This window comes from Oncorhynchus mykiss, chromosome 3 (genome assembly GCF_057628025.1).
Source record: "Oncorhynchus mykiss isolate SJ-2025 chromosome 3, ASM5762802v1, whole genome shotgun sequence".
NCBI lineage: Eukaryota > Metazoa > Chordata > Actinopteri > Salmoniformes > Salmonidae > Oncorhynchus > Oncorhynchus mykiss.
Genome location: NC_143024.1, coordinates 79,190,032 through 79,216,164, shown reverse-complemented (window position 1 = coordinate 79,216,164; position 26,133 = coordinate 79,190,032). Strand labels below are relative to the sequence as shown.

General features: G+C 44.0%; 1 protein-coding gene across 2 annotated transcripts; it reads right to left on the bottom strand.

Annotated features, from left to right (window-relative positions):
• Nucleotides 1–320: 320 nt before the first annotated feature.
• Nucleotides 321–25,924, bottom strand: LOC110520447 (uncharacterized). Of its 2 annotated transcripts, XR_016494818.1 has the most exons (20): nt 25,852–25,924; nt 24,530–24,602; nt 19,008–19,140; nt 18,380–18,612; nt 18,036–18,192; nt 17,568–17,709; nt 17,120–17,248; nt 16,633–16,752; nt 16,413–16,510; nt 16,092–16,199; nt 15,870–15,998; nt 15,581–15,655; nt 7,351–7,393; nt 7,057–7,170; nt 6,779–6,935; nt 6,605–6,689; nt 5,286–6,432; nt 5,139–5,187; nt 4,805–5,028; nt 2,499–3,294 (listed from the first exon to the last, which is right to left on the bottom strand). XR_016494818.1 is itself a non-coding variant. In XM_036974999.2 (19 exons), the coding sequence occupies exons 1-19, from the start codon at nt 25,888–25,890 to the stop codon at nt 3,147–3,149; spliced, it is 3,354 nt and encodes a 1,117-aa protein (XP_036830894.2). In that variant the 5' UTR covers nt 25,891–25,924; the 3' UTR covers nt 321–3,146. The 2 variants fall into 2 exon arrangements, 1 of the variants encoding a protein (XP_036830894.2); XM_036974999.2 differs by lacking the exon at nt 5,139–5,187 and having other exon boundaries at nt 321–3,294.
• Nucleotides 25,925–26,133: the final 209 nt, after the last annotated feature.

The window sequence follows — 26,133 nt, the reverse complement described above, 5'->3', positions numbered from 1 at the left end:
GTGTTTGATGTAATGTAATTTCAGGTAAAAATGTAAGTTTGTTATATTGCCCAACCATTCAGCAAATATACTTTCGCTTTGAAGCTAGGTGCTCTTCTAATGACACCGAATGAATAATGTTTCAGTTTTGATGCCTTCCCAACCCAGTAAATTATTGCTGATCGTGTATGGAATTGTGAAAGTGACAGAGGATTCGTTAGTCAGTAAATGTTATTGGGATTTCAAGGTCTCTTTTTTTCATTGCATACTTTTAGAAGCAATGTTGGTAATGTATCTTTTGTAGAGGCTATACATTGAAAAAAAAGTCAACGCATCGCTGGAACAGTGAAAAAAATAAATATATTTTTAAAAGAAATAATACATCCGGGACAGTTGCATTGCTAAAAGGACAACCAAAATTCCCTCGTGTCGAGAAAACAAAGCACATTCCCACTCTCTAATCCCAATTGAGGGATAAATCACAAATCAATAAATTAACCAGTTAACTTTGATAAACATTCCAGATATAGCTGCTGATTTTCCAGTTAATTAATAAAAAGGTTCAGTTAAATATGGATCATTGAAGATATTGAGTCAGTTGCACGACCTCAATGAGTCAATCTTTCTTCATGAAATAGAAAGTTTGGAGTGGTTTGAGCTGGCTATCAATTTGATCCTGCTTTGAAATACAGTGCTTTCAGAAAGTATTCAGACCACTTGACGTTTTCCACATTTTTCTTTACATTACAGCCTTATTCTAAAATGGATAAAATAAATATTTTTCCTCAGCAATCTACACACAATACCCCATATCGACAAAGCAAAAACAGGTTGACATTTTTGCTCATTTATTAAAAATAAAAATACCTTATTTACGTAAGTATTCAGACTCTTTCGCAATGACACTTGAAATTGAGCTCAGGGACATCCGGTTTCCATTGATCATCCTTGATGTTTCAACAACTTGGGAGTCCAGCTGGGGGTAAATTCATTTGATTGGACATGATTTGGAAAGGCACACACCTGTCTATAAGGTTCCACAGTTGACAGTGCCTGTCAGAGAAAAAACCAAGCCGTGAGGTCGAGGGAATTGTCCGTAGAGCTACAAGAATGGATTGTGTCGAGGCACAAACCTGGGGAAGGGTACCAAAAATTTCTGCAGCATTGAAGGGCCCCAAGAACACAGTGGCCTCCTCCATTCTTAAATGGAAGAAGTTAGGATCCACCACGACTCTTCCTCAAGCTGGCCGCCCGGCCAAACTGAGCAATTGGGGGAGAAAGCCCTTGGTCAGGGAGGTGACCAAGAACCTGATGGTCACTGACAGAGCTCTAGAGTTACTCTGTTGAGATGGGAGAACCTTCCAGAAAGACAACCATCTCTGCAGCACTTCACCAATCAGGCCTTTATGGTAAAGTGGCCAGATGGAAGCCACTCCTCAGTAAAAGGCACATGACAGCCCGCTTGGAGTTTGCCAAAAGGCACCTAAAGTCCATGAGAAACAAGATTATCTGGTCTGATGAAACCAAGATTGAACTCCTTGGCTTGAATGGTAAGCGTCACGCCTGGAGGAAACCTGGCACCATCCCTACGGTGAAGCATGTTGGTGGCAGCATCATGATGTGGGGATGTTTTTCAGCGACAGAGACTGGGAGACTAGACAGGATCGAGGGAAAGATGAACAGAGCAAAGTACAGATAAAAACCTGCTCCAGAGCACTCAGGACCTCAGACTGGGGTGAAGATTCACCTTCAAACAGGACAATGATGCTAAGCACACAGCCAAAACAAAATAGGAGTGGCTTTGGGACAGGTCTCTGAATGTCCTTGAGTGGCCCAGCCAGAGCCCAGACTTGAACCCAATCGAACATCTCTGGAGACCTGAAAATAGCTGTGCAGCAACGCTGCCCATCCAACCTGACAGAGCTTGAGAGGATCTGCAGAGAAGAATGGGAGAAACTCCCCAAATGCAGGTGTGCCAAGCTTGTAACGTAAAAAACCTAAGACTCAAGGCTGTAATCACTGCCAAAGGGTCTGAATACTTATGTAAATGTCATATCAGGTTTTATTTTTTATAAATGAGCAAAACTGTTTTTGTTTTGTCATTATGGGGTATTGTGTGCAGCTCGATGAGGGCGGGGGGGACTATTTAATCAATTTTAGAATAAGGCTGTAACGTAACAAAACGTGGAAAAAGTCCAGGGGTCTGAATGCACTGCACCTCTCTGGACTCATCCCCCATCTCTTGCATTACAATCTCCCGCATTTGGACCTTAACTTTTAATTAATAATTTACAATTTTGTTAGCGTCCCAGAGGTAGGAATAGGTTTGAAATCCTCTGGAGTGCAAAAACCCTGTTATTTCAAGAGAAACATCAGTCTCAGCTCAAAAGAACAGAGAGGGATTGATAGTACTCTGATAAGACAAACGTGTGACAAGAGTGAGGGGAGAGAGGTTATGGATATCATACTCCTAGTTATAAAACATACAACACAAAATAAAAATATATGTTAACTCAAGATTTGGGTGAAAAAGTCTTCATTATTTCTTAGCATATAAATGAACATGAGCACATAAGAGTGAATGCAACATTGAATACTGAACTTAATCTGTCTTGATCTAGGAACGATGTAGAACTGATGGCTATGTCTGTTTTGGGAGAGAAGGGAGTCCTTCTACCAAGCCACAGAGCAGATCATGGTGGAGACTATGTCCCTTAACTCATCAAGTGAAAACTCCTCTGTTCCTGACATCATTCCAGGAAAGTTCACTGTGGTCACCTGTAATCGAAGAGAAAAACATCTTCCCGGAACACTGACATGATTCTAGAGCCTCCATCCACATTGGAGTAGTAAGTGTTTGTGAGAAGGAGAGGTTGAACTCAGTAACCCCAAAGTTTCAGTGCAAAATAGCTTACTGTTTGTTGCATCATTAAGTACCACCATGGTCATGGAACAATATAAAAGTGTTTGTACAGCAATACAAATAAATACTTTTCAGTTCATTCCCTCTTTCACTAGTAAAAAATCCATAGAAAATACATTTAAAAAGTGTAAAAACGCAGAGGTAAAAGGAGAGGCAGGAAGTCTCTGTGACCATCTCCAGGTCTGCCTCTCCTCACAGAGTTAGATGGAGGACAACCCCTCCATCCATATCCCGCCCCAGGCCCTTACGCAGGCCCCAACGTCTCCACATCAGTAAGAACCTGATGGAGGATCTCGTCGATGACTGGACAGTCGTAGTTGACTTGTTCAAGGTCCAACGCTGGAACAAACGTGACAAGGAGACGACCAATGCTCCTCCGAAGCTCCCTCAGCCTGAGAGACAGACAGACAAAGAGAAAAAGGATGTTCATGTACAGTGCCTTCAGAAACTATTCACACCCCTTGACTTTTTCCACAATTTGTTGTGTTACAGCCTGAATTTAAAATGGATTAAATTGAGACTGTCACTGGCCTAAACACAATACCCCATTATGTCAAAGTGGAATGATGTTTTTACAAATTAATAAAAAATGAAAAGTTGAAATGTCTTGAGTCAATAAGTATTAATCCCCTTTGTTATGGTAGGCCTATATACACGTTCTGGAGTAAAAAATGTGCTTAACAAGTCAGGTAATAGTTTTTTTTAATGACTACCTCATCTCTGTACCCCACAGATAATATGTAAGATCCCTCAGTTGAGCAGTGAATTTCATACACAGATTCAACCACAAAGACCAGGTTTTCCAATGCCTCGCAAAGAAGGGAACCTATTGGTAGATGGGTATAAATACATTTTAAAAAAAGCAGACATTGAATATCCCTTTAAGCATGATGAAGTTATTACACTTTGGATGGTGTATCAATACACTCAGTTGCCGGAGAGGAAGGAAAATGCTCAGGGATTTCACCATGAGGCCAATGGTGACATTAAAACAGAGTTTAATGGCTGTGATAGGAGAAAATTGAGGATGGTTCAACAACATTGTTACTCCACAATACTAACCTAAATGACAGAGTGAAGAGATGAAAGCCTGTACAGAACAAAAAATATTCCAAAACATGAATCCTGTTCGCAAATAAGGCCGTTTCTGTCCTGAAAATAAAATGCTATGATTAGGGCAAATCCAACACAAACATCACTGAGTACCACACTTCATATTTCCAGGCATGGTGGTGGCTGCATCATGTTATGGGTATGCTTGTCCTTGGCAAGAACTAAAGAGTATTTTAGGATAAAACGGAATAGAGCTAAGCACAGGCAAAATCCTAGAGAAAAATCTGGTTCAGTCTGCATTCTAACAGACAATGGGAGAAAAATGAACCTTTCAGCAGGACAATAAACTTAAAGTGGCTTGAAAATATATGGCAAGACTTACAAAGGCTGTCTAGTAATGATCAGCAACCAACTTGACAGAGTTTGAAGATTTTTTTAAAACAATAATTTGCAAATATTGTACAATCCAGGTGTGCAAAGCTCTTAGATGTGTGCAAAGCTCTTAGAAACTTACCCAGAAAGACTCAACTGTAATCACTGCCAAAGATGATTCTAATATGTATTGACTTGGGTGTGAATAATATGTACATTTCTGTATTTCTCTCTCCCTTGTGGCAAGGATATGTAGTAAACACTATGGGAGATAATAATTGTGCAAAAATGTCTAAAAACATGTTAGGGTATTCTGTGGGTGAGAAAGGGGAAAAAAAATCATCAATTTTGAATTCAGGCTGTAACACAACAAATGGTGGAATAAGTTTAGGGGTATGAATACTTTCTGAACAAACTGGTGATCTGATGACCATACAGGAATACTGAAGGAAACAGAAGTGAAAATCTTATCCTCACGTCTGGGGTGCCTCCGAGGTCGAGCCATTAGCAGCACTAGTGGCCGCTACGTCTCCCCTCTCTGTCTGGGCAGCTGCAGCCTGAGCTGCTTCTCTCTCCTGTTTCTCTCTCTCCTCTTTCTCTCTCTCCCACTCTTGTTTCTCCCTCCTCAGCTCCACCACGTCCAGCTGCAGCGTCTCACACTGGGACAAGAGGTTGCCCTTCTCCTCTTTCATAGCCTCCACCTGGAGGTGGGAGAGTAGATAGGGACACAAAAGGGAATGGACGGCAGATGATTATGCGGAGGAAGATAAGAAACCACATCAGATAGACAAACTGATTAATGTTCACTTACACACAGTATGATGCATTGCCCCATCACCACCTCTTCATCCTCCACACACCTGGTACATCAGGTTTCCATCAAACTAGCCTTTTTCACGGTATGGTAAAATATCAACAGCATACTTATAAAGGTAGGGGGGATAAAATGGCCACTCACCTGGGAGCGTAGCATGTCACGTTCACAGTTGGCATTGCTGAGGTCCTGGAGCAGAGTGTCTACCTGTACAGCCAGCTGGTCACTGACCTTACTCCCCTCGGCCGGCTCTCGTTCTCCATCCCCTGCTCCAGTCTGACATGCCAGGTGGCATTGCTCTCTCTTCACAGCGGCCCGGGAATGCTCCTGCATGCTGCCCTCCAGGTCATGGAGCTGGCAGGTCAGCTTGTGGACCTGTTCCTTGAACTGGTCCCTCTCATGGGCTGCAGCCTGCATGAGCTCCAGCAGCTGATCTTGCTGCTCCTGTGCCTCTGACAGGTTACGGAAGTCAATCCGAGGAAGGTCTGATGGGTCTGGGACAGATGGGCCAGCAGAGAATGGGCCTGCAGAGGATGGGCCGGCAGAGGATGGGCCTGGTGTGGATGGGCCTGGTGTGGATGGGGCTGCAGAGGACGGGCCTGCAGAGGAGGGGCCTGGTGTGGAGGGGTTTGGTGTGGAGGGGCCTGGTGTGGAGGGGCCTGGTGTGGAGGGGCCTGGTGTGGAGGGGCCTGGTGTGGAGGGGCCTGCAGAGGATGGGCCTGCAGAGGATTGGCCTGGTTCTGTTCTCTTCCTATCTCTTTCCTCCTTCTTCTTGTTGTCCTCTTCTTTGTTCTTCACTTTTGTCCAGTTCTCTATTCTCTCCTTCTCCTTTTCCACTTCCTCCTTTTTCTTTCGCTCCTCCTCCTCTTCATCCTTCACGTCACCCTGTATGTCTGTCTGGGTGGTGATGCTCATCTGCTCTGAGGAAGGTGGTAGAGGGGAGAGGTTGGTCGCTGCGGTTCCCGTTTCCACGGAGCTTGTTCCTATGCCATTGGTCCTAACGTTGCCAGTGCCAGAAGGGGTTTCCACAGCCCTACTCTCTGACTTTACCTTGCCCATGTCAAAGGTTGCCTTCTTTGGAATAGGGGTGCTGTTGGTCTCCAAGATAACAATGTCATCGTCATCCGTGATCTCATCATCGTCATCGTCAATCGGGATGATGACTGATGGGGATGACACATTCGTCTCTGCTGCCGTTGATGCGGATCCCATAGAGGTGTTTTGGTGGAAACCGTTCACCCTGGGTCTTTTGGTGTCCCTTTCAGAGGTCATGGCCAATGTTCTCTTCATTCTACAGAGGATATGGGGGCTTATTATGCACCATTAAACAAATAACAATGATTATTGACAGAATTTCTCTCTCCCTTGTGGCAAGGATATGTAGTACAAACACTACGGGAGAGACAGAGAACGAGAGAGAGCATACAAGAGAAGAGAGACTACCACTCAGACAGTGGCCCTACCTTGAAGGTGTTGAAGGGGCTGGAGGGGTTGAAAGAGAGCACACGCTAGAGATGATGGGCATGTGGTTGGAGGAAGGGCTGGTCCCTATGAAGAGAGAGATACATTTATATCAACACTTACATTATCAAAAACATCCCCACCAACATAACATACACAGTTCACAGTAGACGTACCTGATTGAGTGAGGGGAGAGATCCTGAGAGGAGATGATCTGGGCCTAGCACTGAGTGGTGATGCTGTGGTAGCCCTAGTGCTCAGTGGTGCCTTCACATTAACTCTGACTGTAGGGGGAGCAGAAGCTGGAGACATCTGTACAGCTGTCCTGAAGCTCTACAAATGACAGAGGAAAGGAAGGACATGAGTAGGAAGACTGTATTGGCTGTTTTTATTCAACTAGCTAGTCCTCCTCGCCTCTGTACTAGGTGCTGCTATATGACATATCTAGACCCACCGATGTCTTTATTAGCTGCAGTTTCAGGTCCTCCTGTTGGCGCCTCAGAGCTTCGTTCTGCCGAGCCAGCGCTGCGATCCGCATCCGCTCTGCCTTCTTCTGCTCATCTTCATACTGACACACACACACACACACACACACACACACACACCAGAGCCGGGCATTAGGACACACACAACAAAGTAGTTTGGGCAGGGTACACAAAATACAAGGTAGAACAAATCATGTGTAGGCATGAACCAGGGTGTGACACATACATAGACAGGCAGACAGACACACACAGAAAAAGCTAACCTGTTGTCGTTTCCACTCCTGCTGCATTTTGGTGTTCCTTTCACTGTGAAATAGAGCACAGTTTAATTTGATTGAAAATGAAAAGCCATAATGGCATTAATCTCACCTGCTGACATCATACACATTCTATGGAATCGCCTATCAGGTTCGAAATGATTGGCACCCTTGATAAAGATGAGCAAAAGGTTTTCAATGGGGTTCAAGTCAGGAGACTGATTTTGTCTTCAATTAACAATTTCTTGATTTTGATGTGTGCTTGGGGATATTGTCTTGCTGGAAGTTGCACTTGCGGCCTCCAAGTTTCAGCCTCCAAGGGGAGGCAACCAGGTTTGTGGCTAAAATGTCCTGGTATTTGGTAAAGTTAATGATGCTGTTGACCTTAACAAGTGCCCCAGGACCAGTGGAAGCAAAATAGCACCATAACATTTACATTTTAGCCAAGATCCACCACCATATTTTACAGTAGGTATGAGGTTATTTTCTGCACCTGCATTCTTATTTTGTTGCCAAACCCACCACTGACTGGTGTGCATGCCCAAAGAGCTCTGTCATCTGACCATAGCACCGGTTCCAATCCAAGGGGCAATGCTGTTTATCAAACTCTAGGCATGTACATTTGTTTGTTGCTCTCAATAAAGGCTTTTTCGTGCAACCATTCCAAAGAGCCTATTGGAATGGAGGTGGCGTCTAATTGTAGATTTGGAGATGTGGTGACCCGGTAATGTGACAAAGTTTTGTAATTCTCCTACTTTGGTCCTTTTATTTGCCTCCTGAACCATCTTCCTCACTGTGCGTGGGGACAAGATACACTATGCGTCTAATACTAGGCAAGTTTACCACTCTTCCAACGGTTTTACACTTCTAAATTGTTGCCCTAATAGGTAGTATGTATTTTTTTTGCCATTGCCAGATTTATGAAGGTCAACAACCATGTCTTTTTTCGTTTGTGAGTTCTATTCATTTTCCCATTGTGATGGATGACAGGGAATTTACATGCATGTTACCTAATGTTTATACCCCAGTGAAACAGGAAGCCACGAAAGGCCACACACAATACAGTTCCTTAAACTGAGATGAATTTACAAAAGTAGACTGAATTAAGAATTTTTATGAGTACAAATACTTGTGAACTTATCTTTTTTAGAACAAATCATTACTTGTTAAACAAATCTCTTTCTCTAAGCAATGTATATAAAATAATAAAACAATATAGCACAGTATTTTGATTTATTGTATACATAATTGTTTGTTCATCTTTATCAAGAGTGCCAATAATGGACCTGACTGTACAACGTCAACTCCTTGCCTACTGTGTTGCAAAATGAAGTGAGAACTTGCACATTCATCTGTCAAGTCAACAGTCAGGTGTAATTGCTGAAGCAGTTTGTAAAAAATTTGTCCCCCACTTGAAATCTTCGACATACTTCTTATTCTTTTGCACGCTACTCCTCTTACACCGTTTGGATTGAGTTGCTTACATACAACTTTTTGACATCTTTTATACTTTTTAAATTGTTAAGATTTTTGTCCTTATTTTTGTCCTCCATCCACTTTTATGGAATTTCCTCAACATTCTAAAAGGTCCCAGTGTGACACCACTTAACATTCCATTCACTGTAAATGCAAATTGACACAAATTAGCTACTTCTCTGCTTTTCAAATCTGAAATCAGAACAACAATATATTCTACCGATCAATCAATATAGTGGTTTTACTAACCGTGCCAAAGATATATAAACAACTGAAAATTTAAACATTTTTCCAACAAGTTAGAGGGCATGACTTCTTGGTCTACTTATCTGCTATTCAAATCTGGAAACAGAACAGATTGATCTGTTACCAATCAAAAAGGACAATTGTTTGAGTAACAGCATCAACTACTTTGTCTGAACTTTTACAAACTTACATTTTAATTAAAAGTTACAGCTGTTTAAAATGACAAAAAGTAGCTAGCTAACGTCAGCTTACAGCTCTCTCGTGTCATCATTGAGCAGCCCAAACGGAGCAGTTACTACGGATACTCACAGTGCATGGGGCAGCGCTGGGAGCTAGGGACAGACAGAGACGATCAGCTATAGATACTAATGAAGGAAGTTACTGTATTTCTAATTTCGGGTTCGGCAATCAGGCCTGGGTAGGGCTTGCACTAAAAAGTCATGCCCATGCAGGGCTCTAGATAGAACGTAGCACTGGTTGCATTAGCCCAGGGCTTCGGGATACAGGTGTGAATCACTACATGTATCCACACACACACTTTATTTTTGCTTGCCTGGCTTAATGGGCCAATAGAATAGTCCCAAAATTGCAAACCCTGGCCATCTGACACTCCAGGCAGGCTAGAGAAAACTCTCAAAGTATAGTATTTGAACATGTAGTATTTGACAGACTTTTCTTTCCTAACAGGTCTGAAGGAAAAGTCACACAATCTTCTGTGTCCCTGTCCGATTATGTAAATCAGACAAAATCATGTCATGAACATTTCCTGCAAATTCTATCAATTTGCTTTGTTTATAACTCAAAGTAGATTGAAATTGAACTAGTGACTCGACTTGTGTATCCCCCTGGGGATAGAGGAGCTATGAGGGAATGGGTGCCTTTATCCTGTCAGTGGGTCCCTCTTCCCACTGATCCCGATTCAGCCCAGAGAGAACTTCAAGAAAATCCTGCTGTTGTCCAAACCGTTGTGATAAAATTTTAATTTAAAACTTCAATCCCTCCTTGTCTCCTGTACTCTATTATCACATTTTCCATATACTGTGGTATTCTAGGAGTGTATTAAAAAAGTGTAGTCGTGAGAGTGTAGTTATTTCTGATCAAATGTGTGATCCGATTGCCCCACAATCCAATGTATTAAGGTTGACACACTACATGACCAAAAGTATATGGACAGAGTAATGACGTTGGGCCCGGGAACTGCTACAGGTTCCCGTACCTCAGCTGACGTGGCAGGTTCCCCGTGCCTCAGCTGGCGTGGCAGGTTCCCCGTGCCTCAGCTGGCGTGGCAGGTTCCCCGTGCCTCAGCTGGCGTGGCAGGTTCCCCGTGCCTCAGCTGGCGTGGCAGGTTCCCCGTGCCTCAGCTGGCGTGGCAGGTTCCCCGTGCCTCAGCTGGCGTGGCAGGTTCCCCGTGCCTCAGCTGGCGTGGCAGGTTCCCCGTGCCTCAGCTGGCGTGGCAGGTTCCCCGTGCCTCAGCTGGCGTGGCAGGTTCCCCGTGCCTCAGCTGGCGTGACAGGTTCCCCGTGCCTCAGCTGGCGTGACAGGTTCCCCGTGCCTCAGCTGGCGTGACAGGTTCCCCGTGCCTCAGCTGGCGTGACAGGTTCCCCGTGCCTCAGCTGGCGTGACAGGTTCCCCGTGCCTCAGCTGGCGTGACAGGTTCCCCGTGCCTCAGCTGGCGTGACAGGTTCCCCGTGCCTCAGCTGGCGTGACAGGTTCCCCGTGCCTCAGCTGGCGTGACAGGTTCTTGCACATCAGCAGGGGTGCCGGTCCGCTCCTGAACCCCGGGTTCGTCCCCTTTGACAGCGTCCTGCAGCTGGAGCCACGCGTCGGAGGGGGTACTGTCACATGTACTCCCTCTCTGGCCTCTAGGTCATCAGGCTGCTGATTATCCCGCATACCTGTCACAATCGTCTCACGCTCCTGCGCCTCATGACACTTACCTGGATGGACTCCTTCACCTCCTTGATTATCTTCCCTATATCTGTCACCCCCCTTGGTTCTTTCCTCTGGTGTCATTGACTTTGTTTTCATGTCGGTGCGTTGTTAGAATTACGTGTTTGTTTCATTTATTTAAACACCCACTCCCTGAACTTGCTTCCCGCTATCATCCAGAAGGCGAGGTCAGTACAGGTGCATCAAAGCAGGGACCGAGAGACTAAAAAACAGCTTCTATCTAAAGGCCATCAGACTGTTAAACCACTAACATTGAGTGGCTGCTACCAACACACTGACTCAACTCCAGCCACTTTAATAGTGGAAATTGATGTAAAAATATATCACCAGCCACTTTAAACAATGCTACTTAATATAATGTTTACGTACCCTACATTACTCATCTCATATGTATATACTGTACTCGATACCATCTACTGTATCTTGCCTATGCTGCTCTGTACCATCACTCATTCATATATCCTTATGTACATATTCTTTATCCCCTTACACTGTGTACAAGACAGTAGTTTTGGAATTGTTAGTTAGATTACTTGTTGGTTATTACTGCATTGTCGGAACTAGAAGCACAAGCATTTCGCTACACTCGCATTAACATCTGCTAACCATGTGTATGTGACAAATACATTCGATTTGATTTGACTCTCAGCACACTCTTTACAGACAGACATTTTTGTGATCTAACTGCCCCACAATCATAATTAAAATCAGGTTGATAGTAGTTTATCAAAGTAACCAGACCAATTATATTACTAAATGTAACTGACTATATGTAACTGCGTTGCTTCTAATAGTAGATAAATGTTTTTTTTACTTCTTCCACTACCACAAACATACTTTTAAAAGAGAAAGCAAGCCCCACAACTTTACTTCATGTAAAGTTACCATCTAGTTATAATTATATTTCTTCCATCCACTCTAGAGCTTAAGCGATGTAAGTTATGAATACGAAACAAACTTCTAAAACCTACAGGCTGCCCCAACTTATATTGCTTGAGACATTTTTTTTGATAGCATTTATACTTTTTGTACTACAACAACATTTAAATGAGCTCTCAATGCTTTTTAATGCCAAAAAGGCCCATAGGCTTGAATGCTAAAAAAAATATCATTTTACTGTTTAAGCTATCAACTCCAAACCAATGTTCACACGTGCAGAATTACCTAACTTAGATTTCTTGCATTCAGAATTTCGATACCATATATACTTTTTGAACTATAAGCATTTTAATTGTTAATAAAAAAGCTCCATAGGCTTGAATGGGAAGTACTTGAATTTGCCACTGCTCATTCACTGTTTAAAGGGTAGGTAGTATAAACATAACCACATGTAACATATGGATTTGCATTAGTATACACATCAAAAGTCCCAACGCAAAGTTACCTCAACTTGAAAAATGGAAAGTATTACATAAAACCAAATCAGAATTCCTTAGAACGTCAAATTAATGTCGGAAATTAAACCAAATCGTTTGCACTCATGACTACTGGTTTAAATGTAATTTCTTGTTACAAATCAGCTTGTATGGTTGTTAGCCCTACCAGCCTGCTAACGTTACATTAGCACTGTGTGGGTCAGCCAGTTGCTATCAACACCTAGTTACAACTAAGTTTTGAAATACATAACGGCATCTAACCAGTTACCAAATAATGTCACCGGTATACGCAGAGCCCAGAGGCCGACCCAAAACAACGCCGCTGGAAGAGAGGGTGCCAGAGCAGGTTTCTAGTGAGGCTACACCACCCAGAGTATATTACTCGCTAACGTCCAGTCCCTAGTAGACCAAATCAAGGCAAGAGTTGCTTTGCAAAAAGATATCCGGGATTACCGTAACATACTCTGTTTCACGGAAACATGGCTAGCTGGGGACATGCTGTCAGAGTCTACACAGCCAACGGGATTTTCAGTGCATCGCACCGACAGGAATAAACATCTCTCCGGTAAGAAGAAGGGCGGAGGTGTATGTTTCATGACTAATGTCTCATGGTGTAATTGTAACACACAGGAACTCAAGTCCTTTTGTTCACCTGACCTAAAAATTATCACAAGCAAATGCCAACCACATTATCTCCCAAGAGAACTCTCCTAGGATATCGTCACAGCCGTGTATATCTCCCCTCAAGCGGATACTAAGACGACCATCAAGGAACTTCCCTGGACTTTATGCAAACTGGAAACCATATCTCCCGAGGCTGCATTTATTGTAGCTGGGGATTTTAACAAAGCTAATTTGAGAACAAGGCTACCTAAATTCAAATCAACATATCAATTGCAGTGCATGAGTGAATAACACGCTCAACCATTGCTACCCTAACTTCCGCGATGCATACAAGGCCCTCTCCCGCCCTCCTTTCGGAAAATCCGACCATGACTCCATCTTGTTGCTCCCCTCCTATAGAGAGAAACTAAAACAGGAAGCGCCCGTGCTTAGGTCTATCCAACGCTGATCTGACCAATCGGATTCCACGCTTCAAGAATGCTTCGATCTCGTGGACTGGGATATGTTCCGGGTAGCCTCAGACAATAACATTGACGTATTCGCTGACTCGGTGAGTGAGTTTATAAGGAAGTGTATTGGAGATGTTCTACCCACTGTGACTATTAAAACCTAAAACCGTGGATGGATGGTGGCATTCGCGCAAAACTGAAAGCACATACCACCGCATTTAATCGTGGCAAGGCGATTGGAAACATGGCCGAATAAAAACAGTGTAGTTATTCCCTCTGTAAGGCAATCAAACAAGCAAAGCGTCTGTATAGAGACAAAGTGGAGTCGCAATTCAACAGCTCAAACACGAGACGTATGTGGCAGGGTCTACAGACAATCACGGACTACAAAAAGAAAACCAGCCCCGTCCTGGACATCGACGTCTCGCTTCCAAACAAATTAAACAACTTATTTAGTGCGCTTTGAGAACAACACAGTGCCACCGACGCAGCCCGCTACCAAAGACTGGGGGCTCTCCTTCTCCGTGGCAGACGTGAGTAAAACATTTAAAAGTGTTAACCCTCGCAAGGCTGCCAGCCCAGACGGCATCCCTAGTCGCGTCCTCAGAGCATGAGCTTCCTGACGGGGGACGGACCAACAACTCCACTCTGCTGATCCTCAACACTGGAGCCTCACAAGGGTGCGTTCTCAGCTCCCACATGTACTCCCTGTTCACCCATGACTGCGTGGCCAGGCACAGGTCCAACTCAATCATAAAGTTTGTAGACGACACTACAATGGTAGGCTTGATTACCAATAACGACGAGACAGCCTACATTGAGGTAAGGGCGGTCGGAGTGTGGCGTCAGGAAAATAACTTGTCACTCAATGTCAGCAAAACAAGAGATTATCGTGGACTTCAGTAAACAGCAGAGGGAGCACCCCCGTATCCACAGACGGGACAGTAGTGGAGAAGGTGGAAAGTTTTAAGTTCCTCTGTGTACATTTTACAGACAAACTGAAATGGTCCACCCACACAAACATTGTGGTGAAGAAGGCGCAGCAGCGCCTCTTCAACCTCGAGGCTGAAAAAATGTGGCTTGTCACCAAAAAAACACACCAACTTTTACAGGTGCACAATTGAGAGCATCCTTTCGGACTGTATCACCGCCTGGTACAGCAACTGCATCGTCCACAACCGCACCCCAGAGGGTGGTGCGGTCTGCACAACGCATAACCGGGGGCAAACTACCTGCCCTTCAAGACACCTACAACACCCGATGTAACAGAAAGGCCAAAAAGATCATCAAGAACAATAACCACCGGAGCCACTGCCTGTTCCCCCCGCTACCATCCCGAAGGCGAGGTCAGTACAGGTGCATCAAAGCTGGGACAGAGACTGAAAAACAGCTTCTATCTCAAGGCCATCAGATTGTTAAACAGCCACCACTAGGACAGAGAGGCGGCTGCCTACCTACAGACTTGATATCACCTGCGTCCAGCAAAACATGTGGTAGAATTAAAATGTTTTGAACTAGGATAAATGGCCTGGCAACTACCAAACGTTACTGTGGTGGGAAAACTCGCAGCATAATGAAAACACAAGCAACTTGTGCCACGAACCAGCATGGGAAATATGTTGCCATTATTTTGCTTCCATCAACAACTCACACAAAGCACTGTTGTCAATCTAACCGCATTTTGCGGAAGGCCTAATGTTGGTTTCTCACTCCATGCATAGACAAAATAATGATGCATGTTCCAGCCTTAAGGTCAATTATCTGCAAATAGCCTAGATATACAGTTTTGCATTGAAAATATCTTTAGATGCAGCATTAATTGTTCATTATAAACTGGTTGGTTCGAGCCCTGAATGCTGATTGGCTGACAGCCGTGGTATATCAGAACGTATACCACGGGTAAGACAAAACATTTTATTTCTTTTTAAACTGCTCTAATTACCACGGTAACCAGTTTATAATAGCAATAAGGCACCCTTAGCAGCTAAGGGCTGCATCCAAGCACGCCGCATTGCATCATATATAAGAATAGCCCTTAGCCGTGGTATATTGGCCATATACCACTCCCCCTCGTGCCTTATTGCTTAAGTATATGGTAGATGGTTGGGTTCTCACTGTTGCTTGTAGGTTTTCTGGTATGAAGGTTGGTCATCATCGGAGTCTTCAGGCTCTTCCTCTACCATGCAGCTCCTGGAAAGGCAGGCGATAATGAATGCCTATATACTGCCGCGGCAACGTCAACACACACAGGTACACACACAAATACATACACTCCGGTAGGCAAGTAGACATGCACACAAACAAAGACCGAGGGGGCCCAAAGGCAGAGGGGGGTTGGGGTCACACAACATGTTACAACACTTTATAAACATGTTCATTTAATCTAGGTGGGTTCGGGACACACCTGAATTGGGGGTCGGGATTCATGTGGCAGAACCACTTCTCTGGGAGCAGTCTGCAATCAATCCCATCTGGCAGCTTCCTCCAGCGCAGGCAGGTGTCACATTGCACCCAGTTCTGGTCCGGGCGCTTCCTATGGGGGTAGAGGTACGCAGAGGAACAAGTTAGAGGAGGGATGGAGACACAGAGGAAAGGAGAAAGGAAGATGGAGGAGTGTTTTACTTACATGGTGTCTTCCACTGGTACGGTGCTGTTAGGATCTTCTTTGTCTCTTTTAAAGCGGATCTCTTTCCAGTAGTCCTCCAGCTTAACCCCTAAGTTGTTGATGGTTTTCCTGCACAAAGAAAATAAGAAATAAACTATGACAGTTCACGTAGTGCCACTTTATCCAGCTAAATTATTAAAAGTACACCATCTTTAAAGTATGTGGTCAGATGGCCGCAAAACAGTCAGATTGTTTTGTTTCATTGAATGGAAAACGGTTCTTCAGGAAGTGTTCTTGAAGGGAGAACTCTCTTCTTCAACTATATGCGGTAAGAGTTCTTACCTGTATTTGTCGGTATTGTCAAAATCTTGCTTGTTGTGGGTGGGCTCCAGAAAGTTACACTCGATAACCCCAATGACCCCGAGACCTTGGATGTTGGCCTGAAGGGGGTAGAGGTGGTTATGAGTCAGTGATGGAGGACGAGGCATCCGATTACCACAATGGATGGCAATTTTTCTTATGCACAATCCACACGCCCAAACATACAAAAACACTATTTTACCTTGAGTTGAACGCCCACTCGCTCATAAGGTTTTATAAGGCGGTTCTTGTGGTACATCATGATGCCATATTGGTCTTTGCTCTTGGTGTTGTACCCAAACGTGATGGGAATACGTCTGTTCTGGTACAGGACTTAAGGCCTCAAACAGGAAGGAGAGAAGATGACATATCCTCTCCCCTTTGTGAAAAAGACCATATTGTATCACTGTGTTGAACATGAAAATCTAGCTATGGAATGTATTCAACTAATATTAGTTAAACACAGGTGGGTGATTATTATCGCAAGCTTATAAAAGTATTGTGTCTATGGCAGTGGCTGATGGTATTTCTTATATGTAGAGTACCCATATCTTCCTATTTCTATTTTGCCCCCAAAAGAAAACAAAATGAGTGTCTCGAGGATGTGACAACACGAACGCACAGGAAAACACAAACACGGACACACACAGTAAAGCCATCCACGGAGGCTCCTGCGTGGGGTAGGATACCACAAAGTTGGGCTTGTAATAGTCCTTAGCGATGTATGCCAGGCTCTTGGAGATGAGCTCAGTCTTCACTTTCTGCCCTCGAATGACGATCTGCATACGCGGCTTCAGGTACAGAATACTGCAGTATGCCTGAGCACACAAACAGCACATTGAGAGAATACAATAAACAATCAAAATACAACACTAGAAAAATAAAATTTCACACATACAAATGATAATGCACATGTCTAGTGTTTACAAACTCTGTCCTGGGGACCCCAAGGGTTGCAAATGTTGGTTTTTGCCCAAGCTTTACACAGCTGATTCAAATAATCAACTGATCATCAAGCTTCGATTATTTTAAAATCAGTTGTGTAGTGCTAGGCAAAACCGAGTTTGGAAACATCTAGCTAAAGCTACGCTCTGTCGTGAGAAATGCTGTATGGAATGTCAATATTCTAATACTCACACGTAGCGAGTAGTAACTCTCTGGTTTTGTGAGCAGCTCCGACCGCCTGTATTGCTCACTGGTGCTCTCCAACACATCCAACGGGATTCTGATGTCGTAACTGGATGTTGTGAAATCAAATTCTGTCTGTCCTGTTAATGTCCTGTGGACAAAAATAAACACTTACTGTATAGACTCCTACTCAACCGTTTTACATGCTCCATACTTCAAAAAGGGCCTCTGTGCCGACCCCTAATGGTGGAATTTTAGGTTTTGATTATGTTCAAGGAGAAAACTAAAGTGAAACCTACAATTCCACCAAGGGAGAAATCTGATGGCTGAGAGAGTGGCAGTTCCAAAGGAGAAGTAACATTTGAACGTAAATTCCACGTAGTGAAACTCAATAGCCGAGGGAGAAAGAAAGAGGGGAAAATGTCCTTATACGGACTGTGTAAGAGAAGAATACCCAGGTGTGTGTGTGTGTCTGACCTGCGCAGGCTCCAGATGATGATGCGTGTTCCTGAAGAGCCCATGGAGCAAGTGGAGTTGATGGCTTTGAGCTCTGTGAGCAGCTCGTTCTCCGTCTTAAAGAGAGAGTAATACAGGATGTCCTGCAGACTGGCCTTGTGCTTCTCATTCACACGGAGTGCAGAAGTCAAGGACAACACACACAGGGACAATACAACCGACAGACTATAAAATGACACAGTGTACAAGTACATCTATAGATCACCGTCCCACCTGTCCAAACTGTTTGAAGGTGATGACAGTTTAAGCACTATGACGTGTGTGTATGTGCAGTGCGTATGTGTAGTCTCTCTATAGAAGGATATACTGGTTGTGTGCAACGCGTTGGAAGGAGACAATGGGTACGATGATCTGCTCTGCTTTAATCTGTGCCAGGTAGCTCTGTGAGAGCATGCCTACATGCATGGTGTCTCCATCTAGAGACTTGGAGAACACGATGGCGTCTCGTCCCAGACGCATGGACCCCGACTTGAAACCGTTACCGTAGAGACCAATCGGGTGCTGGCCGTTTATGACTGTCTTGTCACTGTAACCGAAACTGAGGAGGGAGAAGGATAGAGAAACATGGTGGTTTTCTATGTACATCAATCAGAAACTTGCATTCTTATAGCACAGCAGACATTCATTTGTTTTTTACTTGTCCCTGGTTTGTTCCGGGGACGTCCCTTAGGACGTTTTCTGAACATTTGTTTTTCCAGTTGTCAAGACATTACATGATGGTCCCATGGGAATGTTCTCTGGGAGGACTTCTGTAAATTCCCTGGACGTCACGGAGGACCGAGTCAGGACGTTTTCAGGACATTCACCAGTGTCATCAGGATGTCACGTGATGGTCCCGAAGGGGGTGTTCTCTGCAGGACTTTTGTCCCGGCTTTTATCTAACCTGATTCACCCTGCTAAAGTAGTGGTAATGGTTCAGAGAACTGTCCATACCTGAGCATCTTGTGCATCTTTTCATAGTCCAGCCCATTTCCATTGTCCATGAAGATGAGGCAGTCTTGGCCTTTGAACTGGGTCTTATCAATCCAGAACTGCTTGGCATTGACATCTGGATCATAGGCATTATCTGGGGAAAAGACATGGAAATAAAGGATTTGTAACCATAGAGAAATATGAACAGAATAAATCAGAAATGACATTTTCCCACAAATATTGATTTTTCCACTGTTACTTTACAAATAACGAATCTCTTGCATAGTGTTTGCCACTATAGTAGACCACCCAAGCCATTTGTCCAATGCCAACACATCCACGCCAAACCAGCATAGGAGTACAAGCCAAATCACATTGCCATCTGTGTTGCTGATGCTGTGGAAAACTACCACATATCATCAGGGTTTTAGACACCCAATATAACATTAAAGCTGTGTAATGTAAAGTGTGATAGATATAATATGTCCTCCTTTGTTGCTTGTGCAACGTGGACCATTAGAACAGGCTGGCTTTGACAGCTGTCACAGAGGATGCAACCCCAGCCTCTGCCGTAGATGCAACATCCACAAAACACTACTGGAACATTAGACTAACACAAACATGTGGTCTGGTCTCCCTCTCCCATCAACTACCTTCAAAATCACTCCCTCCCTCTATCCATCTCCTTTTCAAAATGTTCATCCCTACCGCCATCTTTGTACTACTATCTTCTATTGTCTAGCTCCTCTGCTCTCCATTATTGCCTGGAGTAAGCTTGAATCCAAAGGCCTCTCCAAAGCCATACTGGCAGGGTGGGGTTGGCAGTGTGTGTAGATGGGAAACACTAGGCTGATGAGAGATATTGCTATATCCTACGCCTTTGTTGCTCCAGGTACAAAGAGAGAGAAAGAGTGGGATTGGTTAGCAAAAGTGAGGGGTATTGAAGGAAATCAAGAATGTGAGATACTGCAACAGAGAAAGATGGAGAAGGAGAGATTGATGGTGATAGGAGGAAACTGTATCAGAGACATGCACAGAACTGTGATGGACATCTGAGACGGTATCTGGTGACAGGCTGAATACTAAACTGGGTTGGCAGACAAACTGCAGGCTGGCAGACTGCACTGCAGCAACAGAGACCTGCCTGAGAAACGGCTCACTGCCTGATAAGCAGGGCTCCAGAAGGCAACCATTTAGTTGACCCTATAACTATCTGTGCGAGTTACATTTTTAATTGGTTACACATTCTACCTGGTCACCTCAATCTACATGTCCTATTTTTGGGCTAGATAAAACATTGACTTGGTTAAACAGTAAACTGCAATTATACTCATGACTCCTTTAATGAAATGGTCTGCCCTCCTGCTGTGCCTGTTTCGCTGGGGCCACCTGCTGTAATGAGCAAGCCTCGCCCCGTGTGCCCTGAGAAATGCATTCTGACTGTATAACATTTCGAAATGTAACTGCAAAGAAAAAACAACCTTGGAAGCAACTACTGTTGTCCATGTTAAAGAGAGGGACACGGGTATAGGTACAATTTGTTTTCTCATCTTTCTGTAGGTATTATTTGTATTTCTCAGCTCTCAATGTTGAGCTCAAAGCACACAGTTATACAATCAAGATATTCTGAATGTGGAGCATGTGAAATGTGCATATACCATGGCGAGTGCACTAGGCCTCATTGGAGATGAGTAGGTAGTAGACCTATTACAAAAGTGTTTTTAGCACATTAAAATGTACTGTTTGATTAACATGGCTACTAGCAGTAGGTGTTACATTTAGAGTTAGCAATCTAGCTAATGTGTTTACAGTTTCCACTTCCTCAGGTGGTGAATGAGCACCAATTGAATTACGCACATATATGTAATATTAGTGCATAAAGATAACGGAAAAATCATCTCTATTGAACCCCAAAAACAGAAAATTCTATAGCCCCATTTTGACAGTAAAAAAAATGCATGATAATCACTGGATTAGATTGCATGTCAAAATATCTTGTATCAGGCATTCCTGCTTAGACATGTTAGATGTAACGTGTTTATTGAAAACGATCCCAGTAGTCTACCACACACTTCTAAATAAAGCAATGTGATTGACCTTACAATCCCTTCCCAAGATGATCACTCCTATTATTTCTATTGCGTGATGAATGTCTTTGGATGGTGCGACCAAATCATGGGCTGGTACTATCAACTGTAAAAGTTTGTGGCACCAGTACCACCAGGTTAAAACGTTACCCTGGAGCCCAGTGATAAGGCAAAGGGATTAATCATCATGGAGGCTGAAAGTGCATGTGGAAAAAGACCACCCCAGGGACAGGACTGCTGTGGGATAGGCTACAGGCCTAGCCCGAAGGATAAAAAGCCTCATCCAGACACACTACTACTGTAGGCTAATTGTCAGAAACTATGGTAATATGGTTCAGAAAATATAAAAGGTCTGATCACAATGACGTCATTCGAAAACAAATCAATGAGATGCAAAGAGAAGTGAGGAAGGCGAGCCGAGGAGGGAAGGGGACCTTGAACACCCATTAAGTTATATTCCCAAACAGTCTAGGGTATCAGAGGCATTACGGAGTGTTGGCATTCCCTCTTTTTCTGACGCTCTCGGGTAGTTTGTGTGACAGAGCAGCCTAGCAGAGGGCTTATTTCTCAGCATGGGTAAAATGTTCTTATATGCAACATCTATGGCTGCCAACTTGAAGAGTGGAGAAAGGTAGAGAGGAGGGGCGAGACAGGGGATTACACAGATTTAGAATGATAGTCTGAGCTTCCATTAGGTTATATTCCCACTCATTGTAGGGTTCAGAGAGCTTTAGCATTCTCTGTCCATCTTGAGTAGTTTTTGTGCCATAGCAGCCAAGAGCAATAACTTTTTATAGTAGTCTGGAGAACGGTAGTAGAAAGGTAGAGGCAGAGTGAGTATAGGAGGGGAGGACATGGCAGGGGAAAGAAAACGGCATATTCCGTAGTGTGATTTGAATAGAGAGTGATACTCACTGAACATCAATTATGTTATATTCCCACTCACTGTAGGTTCAGAGATCTTTAGCTCTTCAGTGTGTAGTCATACAGCATAGGTTTCATGTAGCATACATTAAAAAGCTACATTCCATGTTATGAAAATTCCATAATGTTTCCAAAGTCACGGGTAATTACTGGTACATTTTAAAAGTTACTGAGAATATTCCCTCCCGTTGCAACCCTACTCTGGAAAACAGACATCCCCAGGGACAGGACCGGACCGCTGTGGGTCCGTCTATAGGACTATCACTTTAAATCTGTTTCTGGGTAACCTGTGAGAATAATATTGACGAATACATGGATACGGTGACTGAGTTTAACAGGAAATGTTGTGCCCATAGTAACTATTAAAACCTACCCAAACCGTGGATAGATGGCAGCATTTGCACAAAAATGAAAGAGCAAACCACCGCATTTAAAAATGGCAAGGCGACTGGGAATATGGCCGAATACAAACAGTGTAGTTATTCCCTCTGTAATGCAAACAAACATGTAAAATGTCAGTACAGAGACAAGTGGAGTCGCAATTCAACAGCTCAGACACGAGACGTATGTGGCAGGGTCTACAGACAACCATCGGACTACAAAGGGAAAACTAGCCATGTCGTGGACACCGACGTCTTGCACCCAGCCGGCACCAGACAGTATCTCTAGCCGCGTCCTCAGTGCATGCGCAGACAAGCTGGCCAGAGTGTTATCAGACATATTCAATCTCTCCCTATCCCAATCTGCTGTCCCCACATGCTTTAAGATATCCACCATCGCTTTTTTGGGTACAGGAACAATGGTAACTGAACCTTACACGTTAACCTTACACCCTAGACTAGAGGTTGAACAATTAATTGGAATGACAGATTAATTAGGGCAGATTTCAAGTATTCATAACAATTGGAAATCTGTATATTTAACTAGGAAAGTCAGTTTTATTTAACTAGGCAAGTCAGTTAAGAACACATTCTCATTTTCAATGACAGCCTAGGAACGGTGGGTTAACTGCCTCGTTCAGGGGCAGAACGACCGATTTTCACCATGTCAGCTCGGGGGATCCAATCTTGCAACCTTACAGTTAACTAGTCCAACGCTAGAACCACCTGCCTCTCGTTGCACTCCACAAGGAGACTGCCTGTTACGCAAATGCAGTAAGTCAGGGTAAATTGCTAGCTAGCATTAAACTTATCTTGTAAAAAACTCCCTGTTCACCCATGACTGCGTGGCCACGCACACCTCCAACTCAATCATCAAGTTTGCAGTTGACAACAGTAGTAGGCCTTAATTACCAACAATGATGAGACAGCCTACGGGGAGGAGAGTGAGGGCCCTGGGAGTGTGGTGCCAGGAAAATACCCTCTCACTCAACGTCAACAAAAGAAGCTGATCGTGGACTTCAGGAAACAGCAGGAGGGAGCACCACCCTATCCACATCAACAGGACCGCAATGGAGGAGGTGGATAGCTTCAAGTTCTTCGGTGTACACATCACAGACAAACTGAAATGATCCACCCACACAGACAGTGTGGTAAAAAAGGTGCAACAGCGCCTCTTCAAGCGCAGGAGGCTGAAGAAATCTGGCTTGGCACCAACTTCTACAGATGCACAATTGAGAGCATCCTATCCAGCTGTATCACCGCCTGGTACAGCAACTGCACCGCGCACAACCGCAGGGCTCTCCAGAGGGTGGTGAAGTCTGCCCAATGCATCACCGGGGGCAAACTACCTGCCCTCCAGGGCACCTACAGCACCCGATGTCACAGGAAGGCCAAAAAGATAATCAAGGACAACAACCACCCGAGCCACTGCCTGTTCACCCCACTATTATCCAGAAGGAGAGGTCAGTACAGGTGCATCAAAGCTGGGACAGAGACTGAAAAACAGCTTCTATCTCAAGGCCATCGGACTGTTAAATAGCCACCACAAGCACCTTAGAGGCTGCTGCCCTATATACGTAGACTTGGATTCACTGGCCACTTTAATAATGTTTACATATTTTGCATTACTCATCTCATATGTATATACTGTATTCTATTGAATTATATTCTACTGTCTCTTGGTCTATGCTGCTCTGACAATGCTCATCCAAATATTTGTATATTTTCTTCATTCCTTTACTTTAGATTTGTGTATATTGTTGTGAAATTGTTAGATATTACTTGTTAGTTACTGAACTGTTGGAGCTAGAAACACAAGCAATTCGCTACACCCGCAATAACATCTGCTAAATGTGTATGTGACCAATACAATTTGATTTATAGGTCTACCCCAAGGGGAAAAAGAAGACTCATCCATTAACACTGTGGTTATGGGAAAAGAATCCCATCCAAAAATGAGACACTCAGCAGGATAAAATAGGTCACAAAATGAGCGCAGAACATTGCCACAGAGTAGCCATTTTAACACCATGATGCTCAGTGATTGGATAGTAATTATTTAACGACTCACAGTTGGACACAACGATTGGACAATTATGACAGGTGACACAGGTAACTTGGCGACTGGACAGTAGGACTGATGATGACTCACCTATTAATTCAGCGATCGCACTGAAGGGCCAGGTGTGGCTGGTGGAGTTTGTGTGGAGGAACTTGGGACAGAGCTGTTAAGGGAGGAGTAGAGTTAGCCTATGTTGATGACATTAAAGGGATAAAATGTTGTATATTACCACCTCCTTCAGGAAGCATTATGTTAGGGCTACTCCATTCTCAAATGACTGACAACCCTTGATGTCCTGACTGACTAACCTACATGTGTCCATCCCCACATCATGTGAGTCTAAAGTGTGAAAAGCACACCCAATACTCACTGCCTTTACTCATCTCACACAAACCTCTCTCCATCTTCTTCACACACAAACCTCTCTCCATCTTCTTCACACACAAACCTCTCTCCATCTTAATACACCCCCCCCCCCCCTCCTCCTCCTGTCAAACACACACGCCTGTAGATTCAGAAGCTCCCCCAAGCACAGCCCATGGGACATGGAGAGGATAGTCTTAAAGGATCGTCTTAAATTAGATAAGACGCATGTCCGGGTCAATATGGTCATTCTTGGCTATATGGTGGTGAAGTTAAGCTATACATCTCGCACTTCTGACCTGTGCAAGGATGAAAATAGACACTATTTCCCCATTTGAATGGCATAGGATAATTGGATGCAGCAACAGCAACCATACTGTGACCGAGGAGTGGAATCACTGGGGTATATATTATAGCTATGAACTGGAGACAGCGTCCAAGATGGCCGACCGTTGTTTTCAACGTAATCTACTCACGTTCGCATACGCTGTTTCGTGGTGGTTGCCATCTGCTTTACAACGCCGTGAAAACACGCCCGTTAGGCAATCTGGCGCTTTGATTTGAACACAATTCAATCTCCCGGATTTCCGAATCTCTCGACGCAACTCGTTTTTGACAATAGTGGATGAGCGCCATTGGGCTACTCCGTGTGTGACACTGAAAAATATTGCACGTCACCACAACAACACCGCATGACATTAGATGAGGAGAAACGCCTCTACAAAGTATCTATTTTCTCCAAGTTCAGAAATAGTTCTGTATTTATCTAGCAAACGACAAGATAGAAATATCCAGCTCCGCTGGTCAAAAGATGTTCCATTTTGCATGGGGACTGGGGGTTATCAATATCGCACGCGCTAACGGCAATCAACATTCCCAAAGGATATTGGCTAGCTAGCTAACGTTAGCTAGCTCCAAAACACACATTACATTATGCGATTGAACCAACAAGACTATCACCATACTTCTAAGTTTACTGCACAGCAATTTACGTCTAGATACAAATTCCAACAGATTACAGATACTGTAAAATATCATAATATGCTTACCGCACTTAGAGGCACTCCTCTCTGTACTTGCGACGCCATCTTCTCCGAAATGCAGAAGGGGCGTGGTCAACATGCACAAGTCCAGCGCGAGGGCACCGCCCAGCGGGACATGACCCCGCCCATAACATGCTGTTGGTGTGATAAGAATAACTTCATGTATCTGTTTAATCACGAACCAATTTATATACATTTTAAAGAAAGACACTGGCATCTGAGTACGGTTAACACCTAACTCTCGAAGTCCTCCTGACTTCAGAGTCTGGAATGGTTCTTTGATGTTGT

Excerpts from the sequence above, each read along its gene's own strand:
- LOC110520447 (XM_036974999.2), bottom strand. The coding sequence starts at position 25,890 with ATGGCGTCGCAAGTACAGAGAGGAGTGCCTCTAAGTGCG. Across the intron at positions 16,753-17,119 it reads ATTACAAGCCCAACTTTGTG|AACAGACGTATTCCCATCAC; the intron begins GTATCCTACCCC and ends GTCCTGTACCAG. Across the intron at positions 7,171-7,350 it reads AGGAGTGGAAACGACAACAG|TATGAAGATGAGCAGAAGAA; the intron begins GTTAGCTTTTTC and ends TGTGTGTGTCAG.